Source organism: Nelumbo nucifera, chromosome 1 (assembly GCF_055504915.1).
Source record: "Nelumbo nucifera cultivar China Antique chromosome 1, China Antique-T2T, whole genome shotgun sequence".
NCBI lineage: Eukaryota > Viridiplantae > Streptophyta > Magnoliopsida > Proteales > Nelumbonaceae > Nelumbo > Nelumbo nucifera.
Window position 1 is genome coordinate 44143789 of NC_142649.1, and position 23408 is coordinate 44167196.

General features: G+C 38.4%; 2 protein-coding genes across 2 annotated transcripts; one reads left to right on the forward strand and one right to left on the reverse strand.

The window, feature by feature from the left end:
* Window positions 1-209: 209 nt before the first annotated feature.
* Window positions 210-575, forward strand: LOC148803195 (uncharacterized). Its single transcript, XM_088894449.1, has one exon. It carries the CDS (start codon window positions 210-212, stop codon window positions 573-575), a length of 366 nt encoding a protein of 121 aa, XP_088750575.1.
* A 20016-nt stretch (window positions 576-20591) lies between these two features.
* On the reverse strand, window positions 20592-22416 carry LOC104586285 (uncharacterized). The gene is made up of 2 exons (XM_010243458.3): window positions 21722-22416; window positions 20592-21304 (listed from the first exon to the last, which is right to left on the reverse strand). Exons 1-2 carry the CDS (start codon window positions 21842-21844, stop codon window positions 20999-21001), a joined length of 429 nt encoding a protein of 142 aa, XP_010241760.1. The 5' UTR covers window positions 21845-22416; the 3' UTR covers window positions 20592-20998.
* Window positions 22417-23408: the final 992 nt, after the last annotated feature.

The following is a 23408-nucleotide window of genomic DNA, read 5'->3' on the forward strand; positions in this document are numbered from 1 at the left end:
CGAGGCCCCAACTTTTGTAAAATTCCAAAAAAAAAAACTCAGGTCGACTGCAAGGTTAGCTAAAGCATGCTTAAAGCTCAAAGTGTTACAGAAAGACTGAAGAGCGCAAAAATGGTGTGTCTACACTGAGCATTCTCTGGGCATACAGAAGCACACCGCGGACAGCCAGCGGAGAGACACCCTTCAACTTAACCTACGGAACCGAAGCCATGATCCCTATGGAAATAGGCTCACCAACTCTTCGGGCTGAGTTCTACGATGAAGAACAGAACAATGAGGACCTTCGGACAGAACTTGACTTGGTAGAAGAGGAACAGGACCGAGCTCATCTCAAGATGGCTGCGCAGCAACAAAGAATAGCGAAGTACTACGATTCCAAAGTCCAAAGAGGAGAGTTCAATACCGTTGACCTGATTCTTCGGAAGGTCATAGTACCTACACCAGGAGAAGGGAAGATCGAACCAAATTGGGAAGGACCATACCGAGTCACCAGAGTGACCGGACCTAGCACCTACAGGCTAGAAGACCTCAATGGCAGGCCTACACAGAGAAGCTGGAACACCAACAACGTTTGAATGTACTATCAGTAGTTCTACATTAATAAAGATGTTGTTTGCTCTATAAAGTGGATTGTCCAATGCTCGGCACACACCACACACATAGCACAACACACACTGCACAACACACCTCACAATACGCAACATCCAACCAAACTAATTAGAACTTCTGCACAACGACTCGGCTGATCTGTAAAGGCTCAAGCTCGCAACACATAGCTTGTAGCTAACATGGCAGCGTATAGCCAACCACTTAACTCGGATGATTGACGGCCAGAGCCTAAAACGGAGAAGATCGCTCCCGCCTTCTAAGGCCAGAGAGAGGTCCCCAAACTCCATACATCACTGATGAAGCGTCAGGATAGAGCTAGCTGAGGAACGGTTAGCCCATGAAGAGCCAAAAGCTCCTGAGACCTACAACTGAGCATCCCTCTAGAATAAGAGAGCTCGGATGACACCTTGGCCAGAAACCGTGGACCAAAGATCTCGGCCACACATAACCTTGGTCGTAAGAAGATCAAGGCCTACAACAAGGAAAAGGTGAAGGGAAGCAACACAAGTGCATAATCTTTGAGCCCAAAAACAACTCTTCCTTACTTTATAGAAAAGCTAGTACAAGTAATAAAGCTCGGCATACTGAGCGGTTTACATAAAAAAAAAGAGAGAAGAAAAAAAAGGGCATTAGCTAAGCAAAACAAAAACTCAGGCAAGCAACAGTGGCAACAATGAGCAACAGTTCAATATTTGGTAGGAGGATCCACAGCCTCTTCATTTTCTTTGCCCCCTACATTCTCTTCATGCACGTCCGCAATGGTGTCATCATCGGCAGGCGAAGAGGCATTGTCATAGGGACCCCAAGTCTGCACAACCTTGGCGAAGTCAAGGTAATGGCGCAACGCCCTCCTCCTAAAAGGGTTGAACCCTGCCATGAAGGAGCCCGCAATAAAGTCGTTCATCACGTGCTAGTACTCCACCGAGGTATTGAATTGATCAATGGCCTGCTCACCAGCCTCCCTCTTCAATCCCTCCCGCTCTGCCTTCAGATCAATGATGTGCATCTTGAGGCTATGAATAGTGTGGGATTGTTCATCAGTTTTGCGCTTCAGCTCAGCAATCTCCACCTCCATCACAGCTATTCGCTCACCAGCAACCTCGAACTCAGCCAACTGAGCCCACAGACCCACCAGCTCGGCGTGCTCCTCATCCTAAAGAAGCCGCAGCGCCCGGAGGTGGTCAACTACCACAACCATCGAACAAGTGTTTTGCAAAGTAGACCACGTCAGTACGATCAAATTCAACTAAACAGGAACCCAAGAATAAGTGTGGACTTACCGAAGCAACTTGGCAAAGGAGCAAGCACTCCAGGGTATCACTCGTCTCCTCGGCCTCTTGCTGAATGGCCATAGTCATGATCCCGCGGAGAATCTGCTCAAGCATGCCTTCCGTCTTGAGCCCATCCTCAGGATGGACAGTCCACTATGGCATGTGGAAGGTTGAGCTATTACTCCCAAGTACGTCCATCCGCGGAGAATGAAGAACCACGGAATGATAACCCTCCTCCAGGTTACTTACCACAACATCCTCATCATCACCTCGCTACCTAGCCCACTTTTGCTACCGGGATGCCCTCTCGGTCAACCTCAGCGGATTCACTTCAGAACGAGACTAGGCCCTCGCACCGCCTCAACTGCGCCTCAGTTGCCCAGCCGCCATTCTATAGACAATCTCCTCCTCGCTCGCCATATCGACACCTACGCAAAGGGTGTGAAGTCTTCCAAGACGAGTATAAAGTCGGAACTCAGAAAAAGAATCAACAAACGAATTGAAGCAACAAGACAAACCGACTTCCCCGCGCATTAGCCTAGCACAAATTAATGTCGAAGGAGGTAACAACATCACGTTGATATCCTCAATCATGTTTATAGCCACTCTCTCCTCCTCAGTTAGCCTATTCCACTTGGGTTGCGGAACCTTTGTCCTTGGTTCTTGAAGCACAGCTGGAAGGGGTGAGCCCCTGGGACAATGCGCAAAGAAGAATCCTCCCTTCCAGTACTTCACCGAGGACGGGCCCCCCACCAGCACTTTGATGCGCTACCTGGCCGAGAAGTAATAATAGCCCTGCTGGTGATGCTTCAGTTGAAGGAAGTAGCTCACCATCCCCAGGGTAAGCTCAAGATCATGGACGAAGCAGTACAACATCAGGCCAATCAGGAACCTAAAGGAGTTCGGCATCAATTGCACCGGCAACACCAGGTAGCATTCAAACACCCCGACTACTCCCTTGTGTAAAGGGAATCTCAGCCCGACCTCCAGACTCTTCTCATATACACAAAGCTCACCCAGTCGAGCATCTGTGGGCATCTCACCGGCCTGTGGACCTCAATTCGTACTCCTTGGGATTGCAGTATAAAGCTCAGATCCGAGCAATATCCCCGAGAGTCAAAGAGCAAGGGGTGGTGTCAAATCAGCAGCCAACCCGCGCAGGAAGCTCTATCTCCACGCTCGACAGCCTAGCCTCAGCCTCGGCGAATCTCCTAGAATTTACCCCCACAAAATCCTCGACCTCGGGCCCCTGCCCTCTGGCCTCAATGAAGATCTCGGCTCAAACTCATAATGGGAAGCACTCAAGATAGAAGAGGAATCAAAGGAAGAAGAGGAACAGAAAGACGAGGAAGACATCTTACCAGACTTAGAACCGCGAAAATGAAGCAAACACCAAGCACTGCAAATCACCTCTCGCTAAGCTTTCTAAGTGACTCCTCTCGTAAATGACGAAGGAGAAATGATCTACCCTCCCCTATTTATAACTTCCAATGGTCTGAATCGAAGCAAGAACAACGACAAAGATCAAGTTTCGCTTTAACAAGCTCGAGAAGGCCAATGGGCGCCTCCGCCCTTTGCACGTGCATAACCTCTGGAAGTGAAGCAACATTTCTAACAACCCATTTTGGAGATGGTACGACCATCGACCCGATCGAACGAGTCCAAATGAACCGAATCAACCTCGAACCACGTGAACCGGATCAGAAGCTCAAGCAAACTTCAACTGTGAGTTCCTCAACCGAAGACTAAAGACCTCTTCCGTGCTATACCTCAGCCGAGCACTTTACTCCTCGACTTCAGAACTGGGGGAGTGGTGTTCGGGTCATGGTTGAGCTGGCTCCAGGCGCCATGTGGTGCCTACATGGCAGACGTCCAATCTCCTCGGCCATGTCAGCACCACATCGACATCCGTGGCCCATATTATCTCCTCGGCCACATCAGCACCACGTCACCTCCGTGGCTCCACTTCGCCTTTCTAGCCACAACGACTCTACGTCCTGTGGATAGACCTGACCAAGACAGGAGAAGAGATGGGGACAACTCCATTGGGGATTAGATCTTATCCCAATGACCTAGGCAGTTATGACACAGATCTTCGACCTCATCACCGACAACCCTGGAAGCCTAATTCGATTATGACACGGATCTTTGACTATAAAAAGGTACTCCACACTCGAGGTAAGGGATCCAGCTTCTAATTCTCATACCGTTATACTGGTCGGACCAACACTGTTCTCCAACTGCTCGACCCAACTACCTACTGCCCTTTACTAACTTGAATGTCAGAGTATCTACCCAAGGATAACTCCTTGGGCCTCTAACATTTTCTTGTTTGTAGATCTCATTGCGCGGCTTCGTCCTTCCACCTCGTCTCTGCCCTGTTGGCAATGATTATCTGACTGTGACCTCGGTTCTTGCACTACCCTGGATCGAGCAGCATCAGATTATATTAAAATTCATATGAAATAAAATTTTAAGATTTTTCTATCAATTTATTGTCTATTTTATTAATTTATTAAAAAAAAAGAAAAATCTTAGGCATAGCCGCACAGGTGGATGTAGTAGGCGTGTTAGGTAAGCACAATGAGTGAGCACGTAATAGCTATGTGACACATGTCCCAACTAATGCGCCTTTCATCCAAACGTTTTTTCTCCGTTAGACATAAATTATCTATTATTTTATTATCTTTGTCAAAATAATTAAAAATAAAAACAATGAAAAAGGAAAACCTAAACGTGTTGGGAGTTATGATTCATTTATGTTTTCCTTTTTTATTATTTTTTATTTTTAATTATTTTGACAAAGATAAAAAAATAATGGATACTTTTTGTCTAATAGAGCAAAAATATTTGGATGAAAGGCGCATTAACTGAGACATGTGTCACACAGCTATTACATGCTCACTCATTGTACTTACGTAATGTGCCTACTACATCCGAACCCAATACGCCCCTGCTTAGCAGCCTGAAATAGTGGGCAAATAGTGGGCTGTGCAGCCCAGCCTGGCCTACATTACATATCTGATTAGAGACACCAATCTAAAAATCTTCATCCATGGACGGAAACCGATCATTGGAAATTTCTTTTTTATTTTTTCTGATAGATCTTGTGTTCTAGACTTCTAGTTTTGATCGTAGCTTTGTGCCACGTGTTAAAGAACAAATCCCTACTGAGGGATCTCTCCTAGCAACTTAAGGTTTAGGTTGAATGCTTGAAAGATAAGAATATTTAAAGAAAATTGATAAGGAAAAATAATCCGTGAAGACCAAATTAATGATGTAGAGAGGAAAGAGATCCTGAGCACCAGACCTCCAACAGAGACAAAACTCATCAAGAGACTCCCCTAGTGGTTCATAGTTGAACCATTGATCCACTTCTTCTTAATGTTCTTCTCACCCTGTGTTGAGTGAGGTTTTCTCTCCCCTTGAGATGGGTGAGTTTTTGTATCCATTAACAATTGAAAGAAGCATTATGGCAATATTTCTAGATTCCTTTCAACCGTTTGGGTCGGGATTAATTTGATAATTATGGTTGGACTCACTCCTTTGGACGGTTTGGTTTGGACACTACTATGAGGAGCCTTGCCATCATTTTCCGAGGAGGTTATTGGAAACTTTTTCTTTTTTGGGGGTATCCTTTTTTTGGATTTTGAGAGGGGGGAAAGTTGGTCAAAAGGATTTTGGTTCCCATTGACCAAAAATCCCATTTTCTTTTTTCAGATTTATGTGGGGATTAGGGAAAGTTTATTTTCCTAGGTACCACTTACCGGGTAAGTGATGCCCAATTACCCATCTCCTATGTGTGGATAAATAACTTTCCCACCTAGGGGGAAAGTTGCCAATACTTGAATGGGACAAAAATGCCCATTTTAATAATAGATTTTTATGGCTAAAATAATCGTTACCTTATCTACATGAGAAATAAAAGAACACGGGTAAATGCACTTATCCAGGTAAGTGTTTCCCAAAAAAGACTTACCTAAATAACTGCATTTACCCAGGTAAATAACTTACCAAAAAGCGAACAAAGTCTTTAATTTGATCTTTGGCTGCTAATTCTAGTTTTAGAAGGGAGGGATATTGACCTTCTCCTCTCACCCCAGCTGTGAAGTTTGGGGTTTTTGATTGCCATGGGATGGGGTTTACCTTGACAATCCATTTGCACTCTAACCGTAACAGCTCTTCTAGCTAGTTATGTGCATGTTTCCTCCATCCCCCAAAAAGAAATGGAAAACAGTAATGGTCAATTTTAGTGATTTAACTAGTGCTTATGTGGATCATTTTCTATCATGAGCTCCTTTTCGTGTGATTTACTGTAACTAGTGCTTATGTGGAAAACAGTAATGGACAATGTGGTTACTGTATATTTCCATGATCCATTATGGTTTCTAGTGATTTACTCTATGGTTGAAGTAGAGAAAAGGAAGAAATTAGGCCCCATTCCTTTTCAAGAAGTTACTTATCTGAGTAAAGGCACTTATCGGGATAAGTATTTCTCAGGAAACAGGTACTAGGGTAAGTGTATTTACTATTCATGTTCTTTTATTTTCTAGGTAAATAAGATAATAGCCATTTTATCCATAAAAACTATTATTAAAAGGGGCAATTTTATTCTATCCAAGTTTTGCCAACTTTCTCCTAGGTGGAAAAGTTAATTACCAACTTGGGAGATGAGTATCATTTTCTAGGGTAAGTGATACCCAAGGAAAAAAATTCCATATATCCCACATAAATTTGAAAATAGAACATGTATCTTAGTCAAGAGGAACCAAAATCCCATTGACTAACTTTTCCTTCTCTCAAAATCCAAAAACAAATGAGCCGTTAAAGAAAACCTAATTGAATCTAAGAAAAACACTAATTAACAAAATATAACCCAACTTCCCAAGAACAGCCCACTAATACTATTAGCCCTGTGACCTTCATTTGCAATCCAATCAGCCGCCTGGTTCTCCTCCCTATGAATATATAACTGTATAGTACGTTGAGATTTGCCTCATAGCTCATACTCCTCCATCAAACGACACCTCTAGTTATTGAGGCAGAATCTTGGAGCACTTGAAAGTCTTCAATGGTAGTTTTGAAGTCTCCTTCAACGATGATTTTATCCGCACACCTTTGCTAAGTTGTGGGCCTTACGGCCAACCTTCATGTCGGCCACGGTTATACTTGTGTTTCCAATCCAATGGGTCTCATAGAAATGTTAACTATTTTGCCTTTAAAGTTCCTAGCAATACATCCAAAAGCATAACTATCCTCTTTTATTTATTAGGCATCAATATTTATTTTTATCTCGTTGGATTAGGGGGAGACCACTTTGTACATTGTTAACTTTTTTCTATTTTAGTATTTATATTTACCGGTTTTGTGCTTCTAAGAGATCAAATCAGCTCCCACAACGTCCCACAGCACATCCTCGTCGTGTATTAAAAACATCTCCTGATGATAGTACCAGAAATCATGATGTCATCATTGGGAAATGATTTAAACTCTCCATATAGTCCCTTAAAAGTCTCTAAAACTTTCTTCACAATTTTCAGAGGTCTAAGTTCTTTATTATTAAATACTTTTTCACCAAATATAACACAAAAGAAAGCCAAATTTTCCCAAAAAGATGGGATTTTCTGTGTTCTCATTTATTAATTCATTCCATGGATTGGTAATTTCTCATGAGTGGACTAGGGGTTACATCGTTACTTAGCATCAAGACTTGGCTAGCCAATTGGTAATTGATGAATAAGTGGTTAGTGTCTTATTTTTCTCCACAAAATATACACTTTGGGTCACAATTAAATCCTCTATGAGTAAGCCTTTTCTTTCTAGGTAGGGAGTTTATTTCTAAGAGTAAGCCATGACACTCAACCTTCTTTAGTTTTGGAATGAATTTCCTAGGCTGTGTTTGGTTTGAAGGAAAAAGTAAAAAAAGGAAGGAAAAAGATAGCCTAACTGATCATTCTCTTCCTCTTCCTTATTATTAAGCAAAGTATATGTGGGTTGACTTTGCAGCAAACAGCATCCCATCTTCTTTATTGTTGGATGGTTGGACGGTTACCATCGCTTGGATTTTTTTTGCATGGTTTTCAAAACTGGATCGGATTGGACGGTCAGACCGGAAAAATAGTAACTGTTTAGCCCCCGGGTTTGGTTATACTATAAACCGCTATTTCTTAATTAATCGTTGAGAAAGTAAAAAAACCGCAGACTCAGGCGGTCGAACCGCTAAACTGTTCGACCCAAGCAACAGTTCTTGGGTTGCGAAATTTAATTTCATTCGATTTAAAAAAAACAAAAAAATGGCATTCATGTACCCTAATTCCATCCTTACGAGTTAGGGTTAGAACGAAAGTTCATTTTCATTCTAACCCTTCCAACCTCCTACCTTCCTTCCTCTCAAACCCTGACAACGCAACCGACGACCTGCGGCAACCACGACCGGCATCGACCAACGTTGGATCACGACGACCGGCAACTACGACAGATTTCCTTCCTCAGAAGGGCTTTATCTATGACGACTAGTGACTACAGCCTTTCTTCTTCACAGAAGGGCTTCACCTACGACAATCAGTGACATGACCAGCGATTACAACCTTCCTTCCTCACTGAAGGGCTTCATCTATGACCACCGGCAACTACAGCCTTCCTTCCTCACAGAAGGGCTTCATCTATGACAGATTTCTTCTTGTAAATAGCAGCAACAAGGAGCAGCGGCAGTCGACAGTGAGCTTTGAATTTTTTGCTTAATTATTTATTTGCAATTTTCTATTTTATTTTTCTGTATTTTTCAGTGTTTATTTACACTTTTCTGTTTTATCTTTTTTGTTTTTGTTTCTGTATTTTTCGGTATTTATTTGCACTTTTCTGTTTTATTTTTCTGTATTTATTTACACTTTTCTATTTTATTTTTCTGTATTTTGTAGTAGTTTCTGTATTTATTTACAATTTTCTGTGTTTTTCTATTTTTTTACAATTTTCTGTGTTTTTATGTAGTTTTTTGGATTTTTTTTTCTATTTTCTGCACATGTATGAGTATGACTAAACACATCCTAATTTATCTTTATTTTTTCTGTATTTTTTAGAATGTTTCTGTACTTTTTTTTGTATTTTCTATTTGTTATGTACTTTGTTATTTTTCTATTTAGATAGTTTTATTTTTCTGTTTTTTCTATATTTTTTGATTTTTTTTTGTTTTGTCTGTATTTTTTAGAATTTTCTGTACATTTTTTGTAAATTTTCTGTATTTTATTTTTATATTTTCTATGTATTTTGTATTGTATTATTTTTGTATTTAGATACTTTTATTTTCTGTAAATTTCTGTTTTTTATTTAATTTTATGCTATTTTTATTATTTATAGATATATTTTTTATTTTTAATTTATTTATGACATCACAGGTCAAACTGTTTGACCTGGATGGTTGAACCGCTTAACCGGAAACCAGTCCCCTGACTGGTTCTATTTCCTGTTCGTTTTTAAAAACCTTTTTTTTTTTTTACTAATCTCTTCAAAAAATAGATGGTTTTTTTCTTGATAATTTTTAATGACAGGTTATTCTCCTCTTTTAGGATTTATCTTCCCAACTTCATTAGGGCTTCATTAGGTTTGCAGTGTTTTATGAGGTCCGTTATCCTTATGCCTAGGCTTCCATTGATCTTAGCATGCATACTTTATATCCATTTTTTAAGATGGAATGGTTTTTCTCTCGTTTTTATTACCCCATAATTTTTTTTGGTAACTTTTGAAAAGAGTACAAATGCAGATATGTACAGCATAAATACATACAAAATAATATAAAATATAAGGTTTTGCACTCTACATATTTGCATGTGTACTCCTTCCAAACTCAGCCTTAGGCTTTGCTTGGGGAATTAACAAAGGTTCATCTTGTATTAAGTAGGGGTGCAAGTCAGGTGGGTTGGGCTAGGTTTATGGTCAACTCGGGCCCGGTCTTAAAATCTGGGCTCATACAAAATAATACAAAATATAAGGTTTTGCGCTCTACATATTTGCATGTGTACTCCTTCCAAACTCAGCCTTAGGCTTTGCTTGGGGAATTAACAAAGGTTCATCTTGTATTAAGTAGGGGTGCAAGTCAGGTGGGTTGGGCTAGGTTTATGGTTAACTCGGGCCCGGTCCTAAAATCTGGGCTTAAGCCCCGAGCCCAGACCAGCTTGAGGTCAAGCCCAATTTTTTCAACCTGAGCCTAGCTCGCATTGAAATTTGATGCATTCAAGTTGGGCTCGGGCCCGAGCTGGGCTCAGGTTGGTCAATGAATTCACTCTAAAATTATACATATATAAATGTATTTATACAAATATGTATACACATATTTATGTATATGTAGATATGTATATATATAGGTAAGTATGTATACGAATGTTATATATAAAAATGTGTGTTTATATATATGTATGTATATATGTATGTATGTAGTATGTATGTATGTATGCAACATTTATGCAACATTTATATATATACACATATGTATGTATAAATATATATAGTTGGGCCAGGCTCGGGCCAAATTCGGTCTACCTAAGGACTAGGCCTGGGCCCGGCCTGAAAAATAAAAAAGCCCAACTTCTCGAGCCCGATCCCAACTTGAAGATCGAAAATTCAAGCCCAGCCCATGTAAAATTTTGGGCTGGGCAGGTTCGGGTCCCTGGGCCTGCCCAAATTGCACCCCTAGTACTGAGCCTTGTTTCCTATAACTGATTTCAGCAATGTAACCCTACCTCTTATAGATAGGGACTTATTCCTCCATTCCACTAATTTGATTTTGATATTCTCTATATATTCCTTGATTGTACTCATTCTAGCCTATTCATTCATCATTGGGGCTGCCAAGCATTTCCCTTCTACTTTTCTTTTTGAGATATTGACTATTTTAAACAAGCTTCTTTGTAGACTGTAGTCTCTCAGGGAAGCAGAAAATCCACTTCATAACGGCTGTAAAACCCTAATCGTTCTCATGGTTGGAAGCAAATCCCCGTTGTTTATGCTTGTTTTTGAATCTAAGATTATTTTTGTTTGCAATTCAAATTTCAATCAGATTCAAATTTTCACTCCCAATTCAGTTTTGATCATTTGTTTGTGCTTATGATTTGCACTCTTATCTGATTTAAAATTTAAACTTTTTCTTATTTGCATATATTAGCAATTCAACATTTGAAGTTTTGAACCATTTATTCTTACCTAAATTCTCTCATATAAAGTGGGAATCACATCAATTTGCTTCGTACCTTTCACTTCCCAAATAAATGACTTTCCTTCCACCTCATTTATTTATTGATACCAAATGACATGAGATTAAACTAGAATTGATCATTGTACGAGATTCAAGAAAGTTATAAACTAATGAAGTGTAAATGAAGAACAGAGGAAAAATGAATATCTTTATTTCAGAACCAGAGTTGTATATGTAGATACACTAACTGACTTGACACAAGTGGCCTAACTAATGCAAGCAGTAAGTCCATTTGGACAGCTGGACTAACAGAATTTGTTTTAACAAATTCAATGTGCTGTTATACGCCCCCTGAAGTTGGAGCATGGACTTGGGTGATGCCTAACTTAGGAACTAAAGCTTGAAACTGATCTTCAATTAAGCTTAATATGCTTGGTTCGCTCGTGGTAAACGAGGTTAGCAGTAATAAAAAGGGTTGTTTTATTGTCACAGTAGAGTTGCATAAGCTCTGAATAGGATGGCCTAAATCATGAAAGAGATGTTTCAGCCATAATAGCTCATTAGTGGTTGCAGCTATGGAGCGGTATTCGGCTTTAGTAGAGGAATGAGAGATACAGTGGATTGTTTCTTCGTCTTCCATGAAAAAGGCGAAGAGCCAAGGGTGGTAAAGTATCCTGCAGTGGATCAATGAGTGGTCGGACTGCCAACCTAATCGGAATCACAATAGGCTCGTAAAACAAGACCATTTTGTGAAAGCAATAAAAGACCATGGTCTGGTTAAGATTTCAGATAACGAAGTATATGCATTGCAACTTCCAAATGATGTTGCCATGGATCAACCATGAATTGACTTAATATGTGCATTGAGTAACTGATATTGGGTTGCGTTATAATCAGATAAATGAGGCGACTGACAAGTCTTTTGAATTTAGTTGGATGAGCAATGGGTGGTCCGAAATCATTCTGGAGGTGTTGTTGCTCCATAGGAAATAGGTTGGGTTTATAAGCAAGTACTCCAACATCCTTTAGAATATCCAATGTGTATTTACATTGGCTAAGAAATATGTTACGATTGTCACAAGATACCTTAATGCCCAAAAAATAATTTAGAGGACCAAGATCCTTGATGGGAAAACAATTGCTAAGATATTGTTTTAGAGCTGCAATGGCGAAAGGATCATCTCTAGCCATATGAGATACATTCGGGAAAATCATTCAAAGAAAAAAAAAACTTTTAGTTTGATCACTCCTAAAATCAATTGTAGAGTTTAAAAATCTTTTATCCCCAATGCATGGCAGAAGCATTAGACTTACATCGTACACTTTGCACTATATAGTTTTCGTCGCCCGAATTATCAAAGTTTTAATGTGCAAGTAACTCCTATCTAAAGGGCTCTTATTACCAATCAAAACGACAACGTGTGCTATAACAATCACATTACCTTTGTCAAGTTTTCAAAAACATCGAACATCAAAAATCAAAACCCGTAGAAACTCAACGGAAAAGCCAAAATCCATATTCAATTGGTAAACCTCCATCAAATATTTTCAAAAATCAAAACCAGTAAAAACTCAAACAAAAAAAAAATCAAAATCCATATTAAATTAGTAAACTTCCATCAAATATTTAAATTAAATAGATAATTTCAAAAATCAAAACTCATAAAAACCCAAAACAAAAATCAAAATCCATATTAAACTTCCATCAAATATTTTCAAAAATCAAAACCAACAAAAACTCAAATAAAAAATCAAAATCCATATTAAACTTCCATCAAATATTTTCAAAAATCAAAACCTACAAAAACTCAAATAAAAAATCAAAATCCATATTAAACTTCCATCAAATATTTTCAAAAATCAAAACCTACAAAAACTCAAATAAAAAATCAAAACCCATAAATCAGATAACTAATTAAAACCCATAAAAATTCAAATCAAAGGTCAAAATCCATAAAATATTCAAATCAAATAACCAACTTCAAAAATCAAAACCCATAAAAATTCAAATCAAAAGTCAAAATCCATCAAATATTCAAATCAAATAACTAATTTCAAAAATCAAACCCATAAAAATTTAAATCAAAAGCCAAACTCTATTTAAATCAAATAACTAAAACCCACAAAAATTCAGATATTTAAATAAAATAACTAATTTCAAAAATCAAAACCCGTGAATATTCAAATCAAAATTCAAAATCCATCAAATATTTAAATCAAAATCAAGACCTGTAAAAAACTCAAATAAAAAAAAAAAACAAAATCCATATTAACTTAGTAAAACTCCATCCAACATTTGAATCAAATAGCAAATTCAAGCTTCAACATCAATTATCAAAAACCTAAATCCGTAAAATCTCATCAGTCTTTCAAATCAAAATTTGTAGGCTTTCATCGAATCATCAATTCAAATCTCACAACATAAAAATGTTAAACCCATAAAAACTCAACCTATAAGCATCTAGAAAATAACAAATTTGAAATCCATAAAAATAATAAAAAAAAAACTTAACAAGCTTCATCCCATACTAAAACATATCAAATCCTTCAAATCATCAATCACCAATGCATGCATTAATAAAAAATTAAACATTAACTAAGACTAACTACTTTTGAGATGGCACCACTATGTTTTTCTCATATTTGTTTGATAGTTGAAATTGCCTTCCAAGGCTTGGGATATCACACATTCCAAGCAAAAGCATTGTAATACATTAAATTCAACCTTGACTGAAATTTCAGCAGCAAAATTCTGGCCTCTGACCACTTATCCCTCATAAAAGTCTTTTGTGTTTCTTTTTTCTTTGTTGTTTGGCAGCTTGTTACCTCTAACAAAGAGGGGAAGTTGTCGGCACCCAATTTTTGCTTGGTCTCATCACTTTACCTCTTCATACCTTCCTCTTAGACCTTAAAATCTTGAAAACACAACTAGGTTAACTTGACACTTTCCAAAATCCAAAATTCCCTCATTGGACACAATCCACGGGACGAATAAGAACATTGAGATCAATATCAATGTTCGATTAGACATCATCCCCAAACTTGAAAAACTACAACTTAGTTACACATCAATTTTCATGACTAAACTGCAAAAATCACCATTCATCACGCTAACTTCCTTTCTAACGGCCCCAATCTATGCGATATTCAAGCTCCAACTCTTCAAAATCAAATCCAACACACTCACCACCTCAAGATCACTAGGAAGCAATCAACTAGTGAATCCCAACACGAATCTATGACAACCAACCACAAAATATCAAGATCCTATTTTGATGGCTCTGACTGAACGATTATCAAGATTAACCATATCTTTCTTAGATTAGAACTATCTGCTTGATGCCTCACCTTACTTCATGCCTACTCACCAAATTGTAGCTTAAATTTTTTTTGTTTGACACACCATCAAAACTAAATCGTATTTCAGCAAATCTCATTAATTAGAGCATACCATCCATCATCCCAACTTCATATGACCAATCAGACCTTACCACTGTATTTAGAGACCCAAAAAACTCTAGCACATAAAATTTTATGACCAAACACCTCCATTTGACCGTTGAAAAAGAAAGATTCCATTTTGGGCCCTTTCGTTGATAAAAAAACCATAAGCTAAGACTATGATCTAAACTAAATCAGCTAATCTACACCACTGATCAAACATCCATCACTTCTATTAGATTCAAGACATTCAATAGTATCAACCCACCAAATTTCATCCCAAAATTCTCCCATTTGACCCTTCATCAAACAAATATTATATTTTAGCAAATCTCATTGATCCAAACTTTCCAGTTATAGATCTCAATCATCCTGACCCTATTTGTTTTATCAGACCTCACCACTGTATTCAAAGACCCCAAAACCCCAGCACACCAAATTTCATGACTAGATTCATTCGTTTAACCGTTAAAATAAAAATATACCATTTCGACAAACCAAATTAAATTGCCACAACCTGAAGTTTCAAAAGGATAATGGATGATGCCAAACCCATTTTTGACCCATTAGAACACTTGGACCAATGAAATTGAGCCTAATAGACCCAAAATGCCCCAAAACCCCAAAATATCCTTACTTAAAACCAAGAAAAAACAAAATAACATTTTAAAGTTTATCAAATTTACATTCTCTACCATTGACAAACTCAAATACGAGACTACCATGATAGGCACGCCCCAGGCTCCCATTGGACGCACAAAACCCATGAAAATCACCCCCAAACTAAAGAAAATGTTTCACCAAATAAGAAAGTTTGACTAGGCATTTGTTTCTTTGAAGAAGCCTATTTGTGTAAAAAATTGTTGTTGAGTCTCAGACACTATAGTTGGATGAGTCTCAAACCCTTTCCCTCATTTTTTTCTCTATAAATAGAGGCCTAGTTCGAGCTTAGGGGGGGGGGGGTAGTTTCCTAAATTCTGTAATACACCCATCCTACTTGAAATCCTGAAATCCTTGAAGCCAAGTTCAAGCCTCAAATTTGTTTCCCCTATTTTGTAGACAACACAAAAAATGCTCAGCCTAGCCCCGTAACTCGCTCAAGCTTCATTTGAAGTGTTTATAGCTGTTAGAAAGTCTGTTTCAAGGTCACACACGAGAGGTAAGTCTCTTTGCTTTTAGTTTAGTTCCGGATTGCTTAAAGTCCTAAAACCATGGGGAATTTGCATTCCTAGCATTCTCCAGATTGAGAAAAAGAGGTAGAAAGGCAAGGGTCTTAGGGAAATCAGTACCTAGGATTGGATAGCATCACATCAAATCAATTTTGGGCGAAGTTGGAAACATTTTTACTAGATTTCAGGAGATTTGAGCAATCATGTTAATTCACGTTTCGCTAGAATTTGAGCCCAAACAACTCCCATATTGGGTTGTTATAGCAACTTGGAGAGAATGGTGCCTAACACCTTCCCTCTCCCAATTCTTAGAATCCAAAATCTCTTGATTATATGCCTTTTCCATGGATAATTGAGTCATTATCAAATACATAAATTGACTTTTCAAATCTAAAATAAGGGCCCATTTCCTCTAAAAAATGGATGGCGACTCCATCTTATTGAACTGGCCATGAGCTTCCCAGAGCTTACACCAATTTATGGTTAACCTGGGCCCCGCCCTAGAATTTAGGCTTAAAGGCCAAGCTCGGACTCAGCCCAAGGTCAAGCCCGATTTTCCTAGCCTCTACTATAATTTGATGCGCTCGGGTTGGGCTCAAGTTTGGGCTAGGCTCGGGTTAGCCAATTAACCCACTCTAAAACTATGCATATATATATATATATATATGCATTTATGGGAATATGTATACATATATTTATATATATGAATGCAAACTATATATGTAAGTATATATATATATATATATATATATATATATATATATATATGTATGCAAAATTAACATATATATACATATGTGTATAGTTGGGATGGGTTCGGGCTAGATTTGGGCTACCTAAGAGCTAGGTCCGAGCCCAGCCCAAAAAATAAAAAAGGACTAATTTCTTGGGCCCGAGGACAAAAAATCCAAGCCCAGCCTATGTTAATTTTTGGGCTAGGCCGATTCAGGCTAGGGTTGGGCCCGCCCAAGTTGCACCCCTAATCATGGAAGGTAAGAGTAATCTCAGTTGTTAGTGAAAATGAAAATGAGTTTTATATGTGGTTTTAAGCTTCTAAGATTGCTTTATTCCAAGCAAGTTGGTGTTAAGGCCTAATAAGAGAACTATATATGAAGCCTCTAAGAGAACCATCCCAAAGATAAAAGAGAAAATAATCAAAAGGAAAAGTGCAACTATATAGAACACGAAGATGTCGGGGGTATTCTCCAGCATAATTGCTCCGAAAAAATTCATGTTTTCCAACCATCAAATAGTTTTCAAAACAAAACAAATTTTGTAGTTCAGATATTAATATATGATTTATAAAACATGACATTGAACAACCAGATAAAAATATGTTATGTTTTTGGTTTCAGTTTTAAAAACAAAAATTGAAAAACATGTTTTTGGTTTCAGTTTTAAAAACAAAAAATGAAGAAGATGTTTTTGGTTTCAGTTTTAGAACCGAAAAAACATGCATTCAACCAGTAACATATTTTCTAAGAATCAATTTATTTTCAAACCAGATAGTTTTAATTTATATTTAGAACTTGGGACAACATTTGAGAAGGAAACATTCTATGAAAGAATAAGGCAATATGCGAGACGACCCAGCAGTTGAGTCACTTAAATCACACTCCCATATCAGAGATGCGAGATCGACCCTGCCAAACTGCAGGCTTTCCGTGGTATACAGCCAATGGATTACATGTGAACCCTTTTCTGTCCCCACCTATGAGATTTTAACAACCACTGAGGCACTAACCAAATTATTCATATAGAAAGAAGGTAATGCCGGACTCTTTTCTACTGGTAATTTGGAAATTTCCTTTCTACGGTAGAATCATAAAAAAATTTCATGAATGAACAACATTTGCATTCCGGACAGCTATCATGGTTGTAAGGTCCTTACCCCAATCATGACAGCTATCATGGTTGTAAGGTCCATTATTTTGGGAATTAATGGGTTTTTTATTTTTTCATTTATTTATTTTAATGGGTCCATGGAGAACCTGCACTTATGCAGATCTGACCGCATGCTGCCATATTCATCAGAAGGATAACAAGTGACCATCGGCTACAAATTGCATATTCAAGAAATATGAAATGAGATGAACAGAAGGTCCAATAACCCCAAGGTTAAATGCAGAGAACATCCCTTTACTTTAATGGTATTACATACAAAAACTACCTTGTATTTTCAGATTCCATTACTACACCTGTGGTTATTTCGTCAATTTTGAACTTTTCTAAGACCGTCTGGGTCTTTGAACTTGATTTGGGACATAGAGCTACAGATTCCAATACTACTCTTGTGGTTAGCATTTTTTTCAATTTTGAACTCTTATAAGAACATCTAACCCTCTCATTTATTACATTTTCAAAACCTAAAATTTGAACTTTTCTTATCATTTTTTAATTTTTTTTTTTCATTTCCTTAAGAGTGAAACCGGATGGTCGAATTGCTGACCCAAAAACTAATGGCCAAAGCAGTTCGGATTCCAGGTCAGCTGGTTAGATTATTTTATTTTTTAATTAATTCGGCTCAATTAATTCAGTTTTGCAAAATTTTGGTATTTAGGTAATGAAATCCGGTTAGCCAATAAAATTGAATTAACCAAATTTTATATTCATAATATATAATATGTTAATGTATATTAATATATTAAAGAAATTTGATTTTGGTTTTCAGGTTATGAAATCCAGTTGCCAATAAAATAATACTATATAATATGTTAATGCATGTTAATATATTAAAGAAATTCTGTTTTAACCAAAAAGCTGAACCGAAAATTTAGATTTTCCATTATTTCAAATTTTCATTATTTCAGTTTGCTTCGGTTTTCCATTAAAAAGTTTGATTTTAAAAATCTTGGTTTATTCAATTAAGTTTTTAACCCGTATAAACTGATTGCTCACCCTTAATTGATTTTCAAATCAATCTCATTCCAAGTGCTTTATCGTTTCAAATGGGATCTGACCTTGACCTACAGAGTGAGTGGGCTGTCTATTAATCGTTCACTTCTTAGAGCATAGCTACCAACGAAAATTTCCACCGGTGTTCACGGGCTGATTAAACGATTGGAGTTCTACTTCTACCAACTATCACTTTGGTAGTACACTAAAGACGAGTTTGGTTTCATCGGAGGGAGAAGAAAGTCTGTGTAGTGTAGATGCTCTTTTCTATGTCTTGAATGGGTTGTCTATTGCGAAGGGATTCTGAAACTTTGGCTAATCTCATTGTGCGCAATTGAAGCTGTCACATCCTGACTATATGATTGTCAAACGTATTTCAGTTCAGCTGCCGAAGAAAGTGATCCTCAAACCACTGCTTGATATATCCCAGACCCAGAAGCAATGGGTGCAAATCCAGAGGTGATAAAGCCAGGATTGTTCAAGTTTAATGGCATCTTTGAGTAGATAAGCAGCTTTGCGGAATCGATGATGTGGCCCAGGCCTCTCTCTATTATTCTTCACCCATTTAACTTGGGCCTCCTCAGTCCTCACCTTTACTAGTCATTGCCATTGGAGGTGTTGGTGAAGCTCGATAGTCAGTCTTGCGTGTTGTGTGAACGTTGTGAGGTTTTGGCAGAATGAAGTTTCCATTTAACTACTCATCTTAAAGCAAATACAAAAGATTTGATGCTGATTGAAGGATTTCAACAATTCCATTGCTATAAAACAAACCATTCAACATCAAAATCCTCCAGAAGGGCAAAACTGGGTTTTAAACAGTTAACGACACTCGTGTAGTCATGTGCAATTGTAAAGCAAACTTAATTCGAAGGATTTTACAAGAAATGGGGAAAGTTTTAATTCATTTACTAAAATCTTAAAAACTTAAGGAAGGATAGTTTAAGAGATTTACCCTATTATTAATATATTCTCATCATTTTTAATTTATTTATATCCGATTGAATTCAAATTCAACCAAAAATTGGATATACCCATATCCATAATCCAATTCAATCAAACTACAACATTTTCACATGAGACCCATTTCACCCACCTACCCGATAAAGTGGTTCAAAGAACTGAGTTAAATTACGCACAACATGATCACTAAGTTGAAAAGATTCCAGAATGTCTTCCGGAATAGCTTTTAATCCAGCATTTAGCCCGACCAGAATTGGACCCAGAAACTAAGTGCGCATTAACAGAGTATGGACCCCAATTGGGGATTGTAATTAAGACGGTCCAATACTTTGGGGACCAGAGGGTACTACTATGATGCCTGGTTGACACCAGTTAGTTTAAGCTTGTACTCTTTGTTCTTTGACACCCCATCAATCTGTGAAATGTCAGTAAGCCAATGTTTGTTGCTTGGGAGTTTGGCTCCACCTACTCGGCCCAAAAAATTAGAAGAGAAGATGAGGACAAATTGTAGATGGGAATGAGTCGAAGACTGAACTGTCTTATTTGTTAAAATAAAATAATCAGGATAGGATAACAGTCCTTCCGTCCAAACGACTGAAGGTTCGGTGCAACCAGGTCTGGAGCTTAACAAAAGTTCCGTTTGATTCAGTAAGTACTCATTTTCGAGTTGGCTATGTGGCACTGGTCGGCTCGGCTGCCCGGCCTCCGTCCATGATCCACACTGAAACAGCCAAGCCAAGCCAAGCCTCCCTGACCGGGTTATGGTTGCTGGAGGCTGGACACTGGTGAGTAGCAGCACGGGATACTGACATTCCAACGGCATCAGTTTTTGTTGAGGAAAATGAATGAAAAGAAAGGCTTAAGCCTGGGTGGCTGGGTAGTTTTGGTCAATATCAACATTTATAGCTCTAGGCTCTAGCTGTCGACTTCCTTTGGACTCCATGAGCACCCAATCTAGAAAGTGGAGAAAAGCTTTAACGATCTTGGACTCTCACCACCACATGGCCATTCCTTCAGCTTGAACCACAAAACCTCCAAATTCCAAATCTGGCAAAACAAGAAGATAAACCCTTTTTCACTCTTTTTAACATTTCCATCTTTCTTTTGATTCCTCTTCCATTGAAAGATTCAAATGTTTACCAAAACCTAAAGAAACCCATTAAGCAATACCATCTTTGAGCTCTGGAAAACATGGATTTTCATTGATATCTCTGTATGCCACCACCACATCTGCCAGAGGGGTTTGCTTCAGTTGCCAAAATAGTTCCCAAAATCTTTCAGAATTGACACTAAGCACGCCACCCCAGATAGTGTTCATGCAGACACTAAAAGCAAATTAAAACCCCAAGAGCTCTATCAAGTATGAACAACAAAAAACCATCAAAACCCTCTAAACCCCAAAAGACAAGGAACCCAGATGGCCAAAGTGAAGGTTAGTACATGGGAGGGCATGAGAACAGCCAAACCCTCTAAACACCATCGCAGCAGCAGTTGTTATCGTTGGCAGTTGCGGGAGTAGCGGTGATGTGGGTGTGTTTCTTAGAAGAGCCTTTGCAGAGCTTAACTGGGTACTTGAGAGCGTTAATCTCCACCTTTCGAAGAGCAGCTTTACCGAGATCAACACCACAGATATCAGAGAGCCTGACCAGGTAGAGCAGAACGTCTGAAAGTTCTTCCCCTAGGTGTTCTTTCTCCTCTTCTTTCCAATCTGGCAGTCCCTTTGGAACCTCTCCTTTCCACTGAAAGATCTCGGACAACTCTCCCACTTCTCCCACCTGAAACACCAAAATAGCAAACCAGTCTGTTTCTTTTCCTTGTCTTTGTTGGTAAAACACAAAACTAGCATAAACAACAAGCGGGTTTGTGAGTATCTCCATAAAACAACAAAAAGAAAGCTCGTGGTAGGTAGAAACAATGACGATCTGATTGTTTCTTGTCGTCTTAACTTCCGCTGGCCATATCTTCATAACCTTATTTATTTTTCTTTTCTTTTTTACCAGAAGGCAGGATAAGATAAACACCACGGTGAGTAACACAGTGAGTGTTATGGTTCACCGGAAATATCTTTTCCGGCCAAAATCCGGAAATGGATAAGGAATGCGATGCTTCAGTCAGGAAGAAGGAGAAACAAGTGGACAGAAGAGAATGCAAGATTGATTATTTAATGAGTATTTGGAGTTTTGATAAATTACCAGAGCAAGTAGAAGATTTCGAGGGCTGTGGAACTGATCCCAGTCTCTCTCCTTTGCAAATTCCGCCATTTTTCTCTTCAACTCATCGAGGGTGACGCTCTCTCCTTCTGAAACGCCTGTCATCTCTTCTTCCTCTATCTGTTAGTCTTCCCTGCGTATCTGCGTATCTGACTTTCTGTTGCGGTGCGCAGGATAAGAGCGAAGAAAAAGCTTTGAGAGACTCGCAGCGGACCAGACGAGAAGAAACTAATGCGTGCGTTGTATTCAAAGCCTCAAAGGGGCTTTCTCTGGCAATAAAAAGCAAGCAACCGACCGAGAGAGAGAGAGAGCGCTCTCCTCTATGTATTTCGGGAGAATATAAAAGGCATAGGGATACCCTTTTAAGGAAAGAGTATTGTTATTGCGTTAACACAAGCACACAAGCAAGTTCCATTGATCTAGTCTTCCTCCGTTATGATTATAACACTTGTCAATTCCCCGATCTGTGGGGACCACCAGGTCACATTTTATCTTTATACTCACACAGCTTCTTATAGGGCCCAAACCCAATTTCACTGTGTGACTAGTGAATAAACAGGCCAATACTGAGGTCCATCCTCACCGCTTGATCGATGGAATCTTGTGGGTCATGGGCTTTTGACTAAAAGCTTTGATATTGATAACCAAGGACCGGATGTCCTAACCTAGAACTCTTTGAACGAAAAATCTTTATCTGCTTCATTTATAAACCACAACTAGAGACTGAATTTGTTGAGGTAATTAATGTGGGAAGGGATAGATGCTTGCTTGTTCCTTAAGGAAAATATGATAGTTTCTTCTAAGAATGAAGTGGGACAATTCAAAACGCTATTGGGTGGATCTGCTCTTCATACACGGCGCCTCACAACGATTTCACATGCACATCTCACCGGTATTAGAAACATTTTCTATTAATTAATAAATAAATAAATACAGCACGGTGGAACTAAGATCGGTGTGAGGTACCATGTGTGAGGGACAGATTCGGTCTCAATGATGTGGGGACCATGAATAATAAGTGTATTTATGGGCCAAAAGCACGAAAGCCCATGGAGATAGGAATACATTGAGGATTATGTCATTTGTTTACATATTCTCGTGCATTACAATCTATCTAAGCATTTGCAAATGGGGCACTCTATAATTGGTGGTCCCGGTACTACCATTTCCTCTCCCACCATACAAAAAATTGTCACGGGTTTCAATATTATTATTATTTTTAATTCCATCAGTCCACGTTATTTGTTTTTTAATACTTGTGGTCCTCGTGGGAAGATTAGTCATTAGACATGCCCTACATTGATATTTAAAATTAATATGAGATCCTTAACCAGGTGGATAGTGATGATCATTAATTGGATACTTGGATGGGCATAATTCAAGGGAAACTTTCGAGAGAGAATTTCATTCTAGATTATTAAACAATAGAGACCGAGAATATATATGAAACGTATTTATGTGTTTTTAAAAAGACAACCCTCCCAGGCTCCCTCTAATAACAAACTTTTATGAGATATAGACAACATCAGAATAATCCACATCATTGATTTGGTGGCAGCCAGAGAGGATGTGATGTGTCCTCCACGCTTTATTGGTGGGTAAGTTTCAGCCTTCCGACTGCTTGCCCCCACCATGTGGCAAAGCAAATTTTTACTAACTTTAGAAGAGA

Coding starts and splice junctions, on each gene's coding strand:
- LOC148803195 (XM_088894449.1), top strand. CDS start 210: ATGATCCCTATGGAAATAGGCTCACCAACTCTTCGGGCTGAGTTCTAC.
- LOC104586285 (XM_010243458.3), bottom strand. CDS start 21,844: ATGACAGGCGTTTCAGAAGGAGAGAGCGTCACCCTCGATGAGTTGAAG. Junction 21,305..21,721: donor GAAATCTTCTACTTGCTCTG/GTAATTTATCAA, acceptor TTGGTGTTTCAG/GTGGGAGAAGTGGGAGAGTT.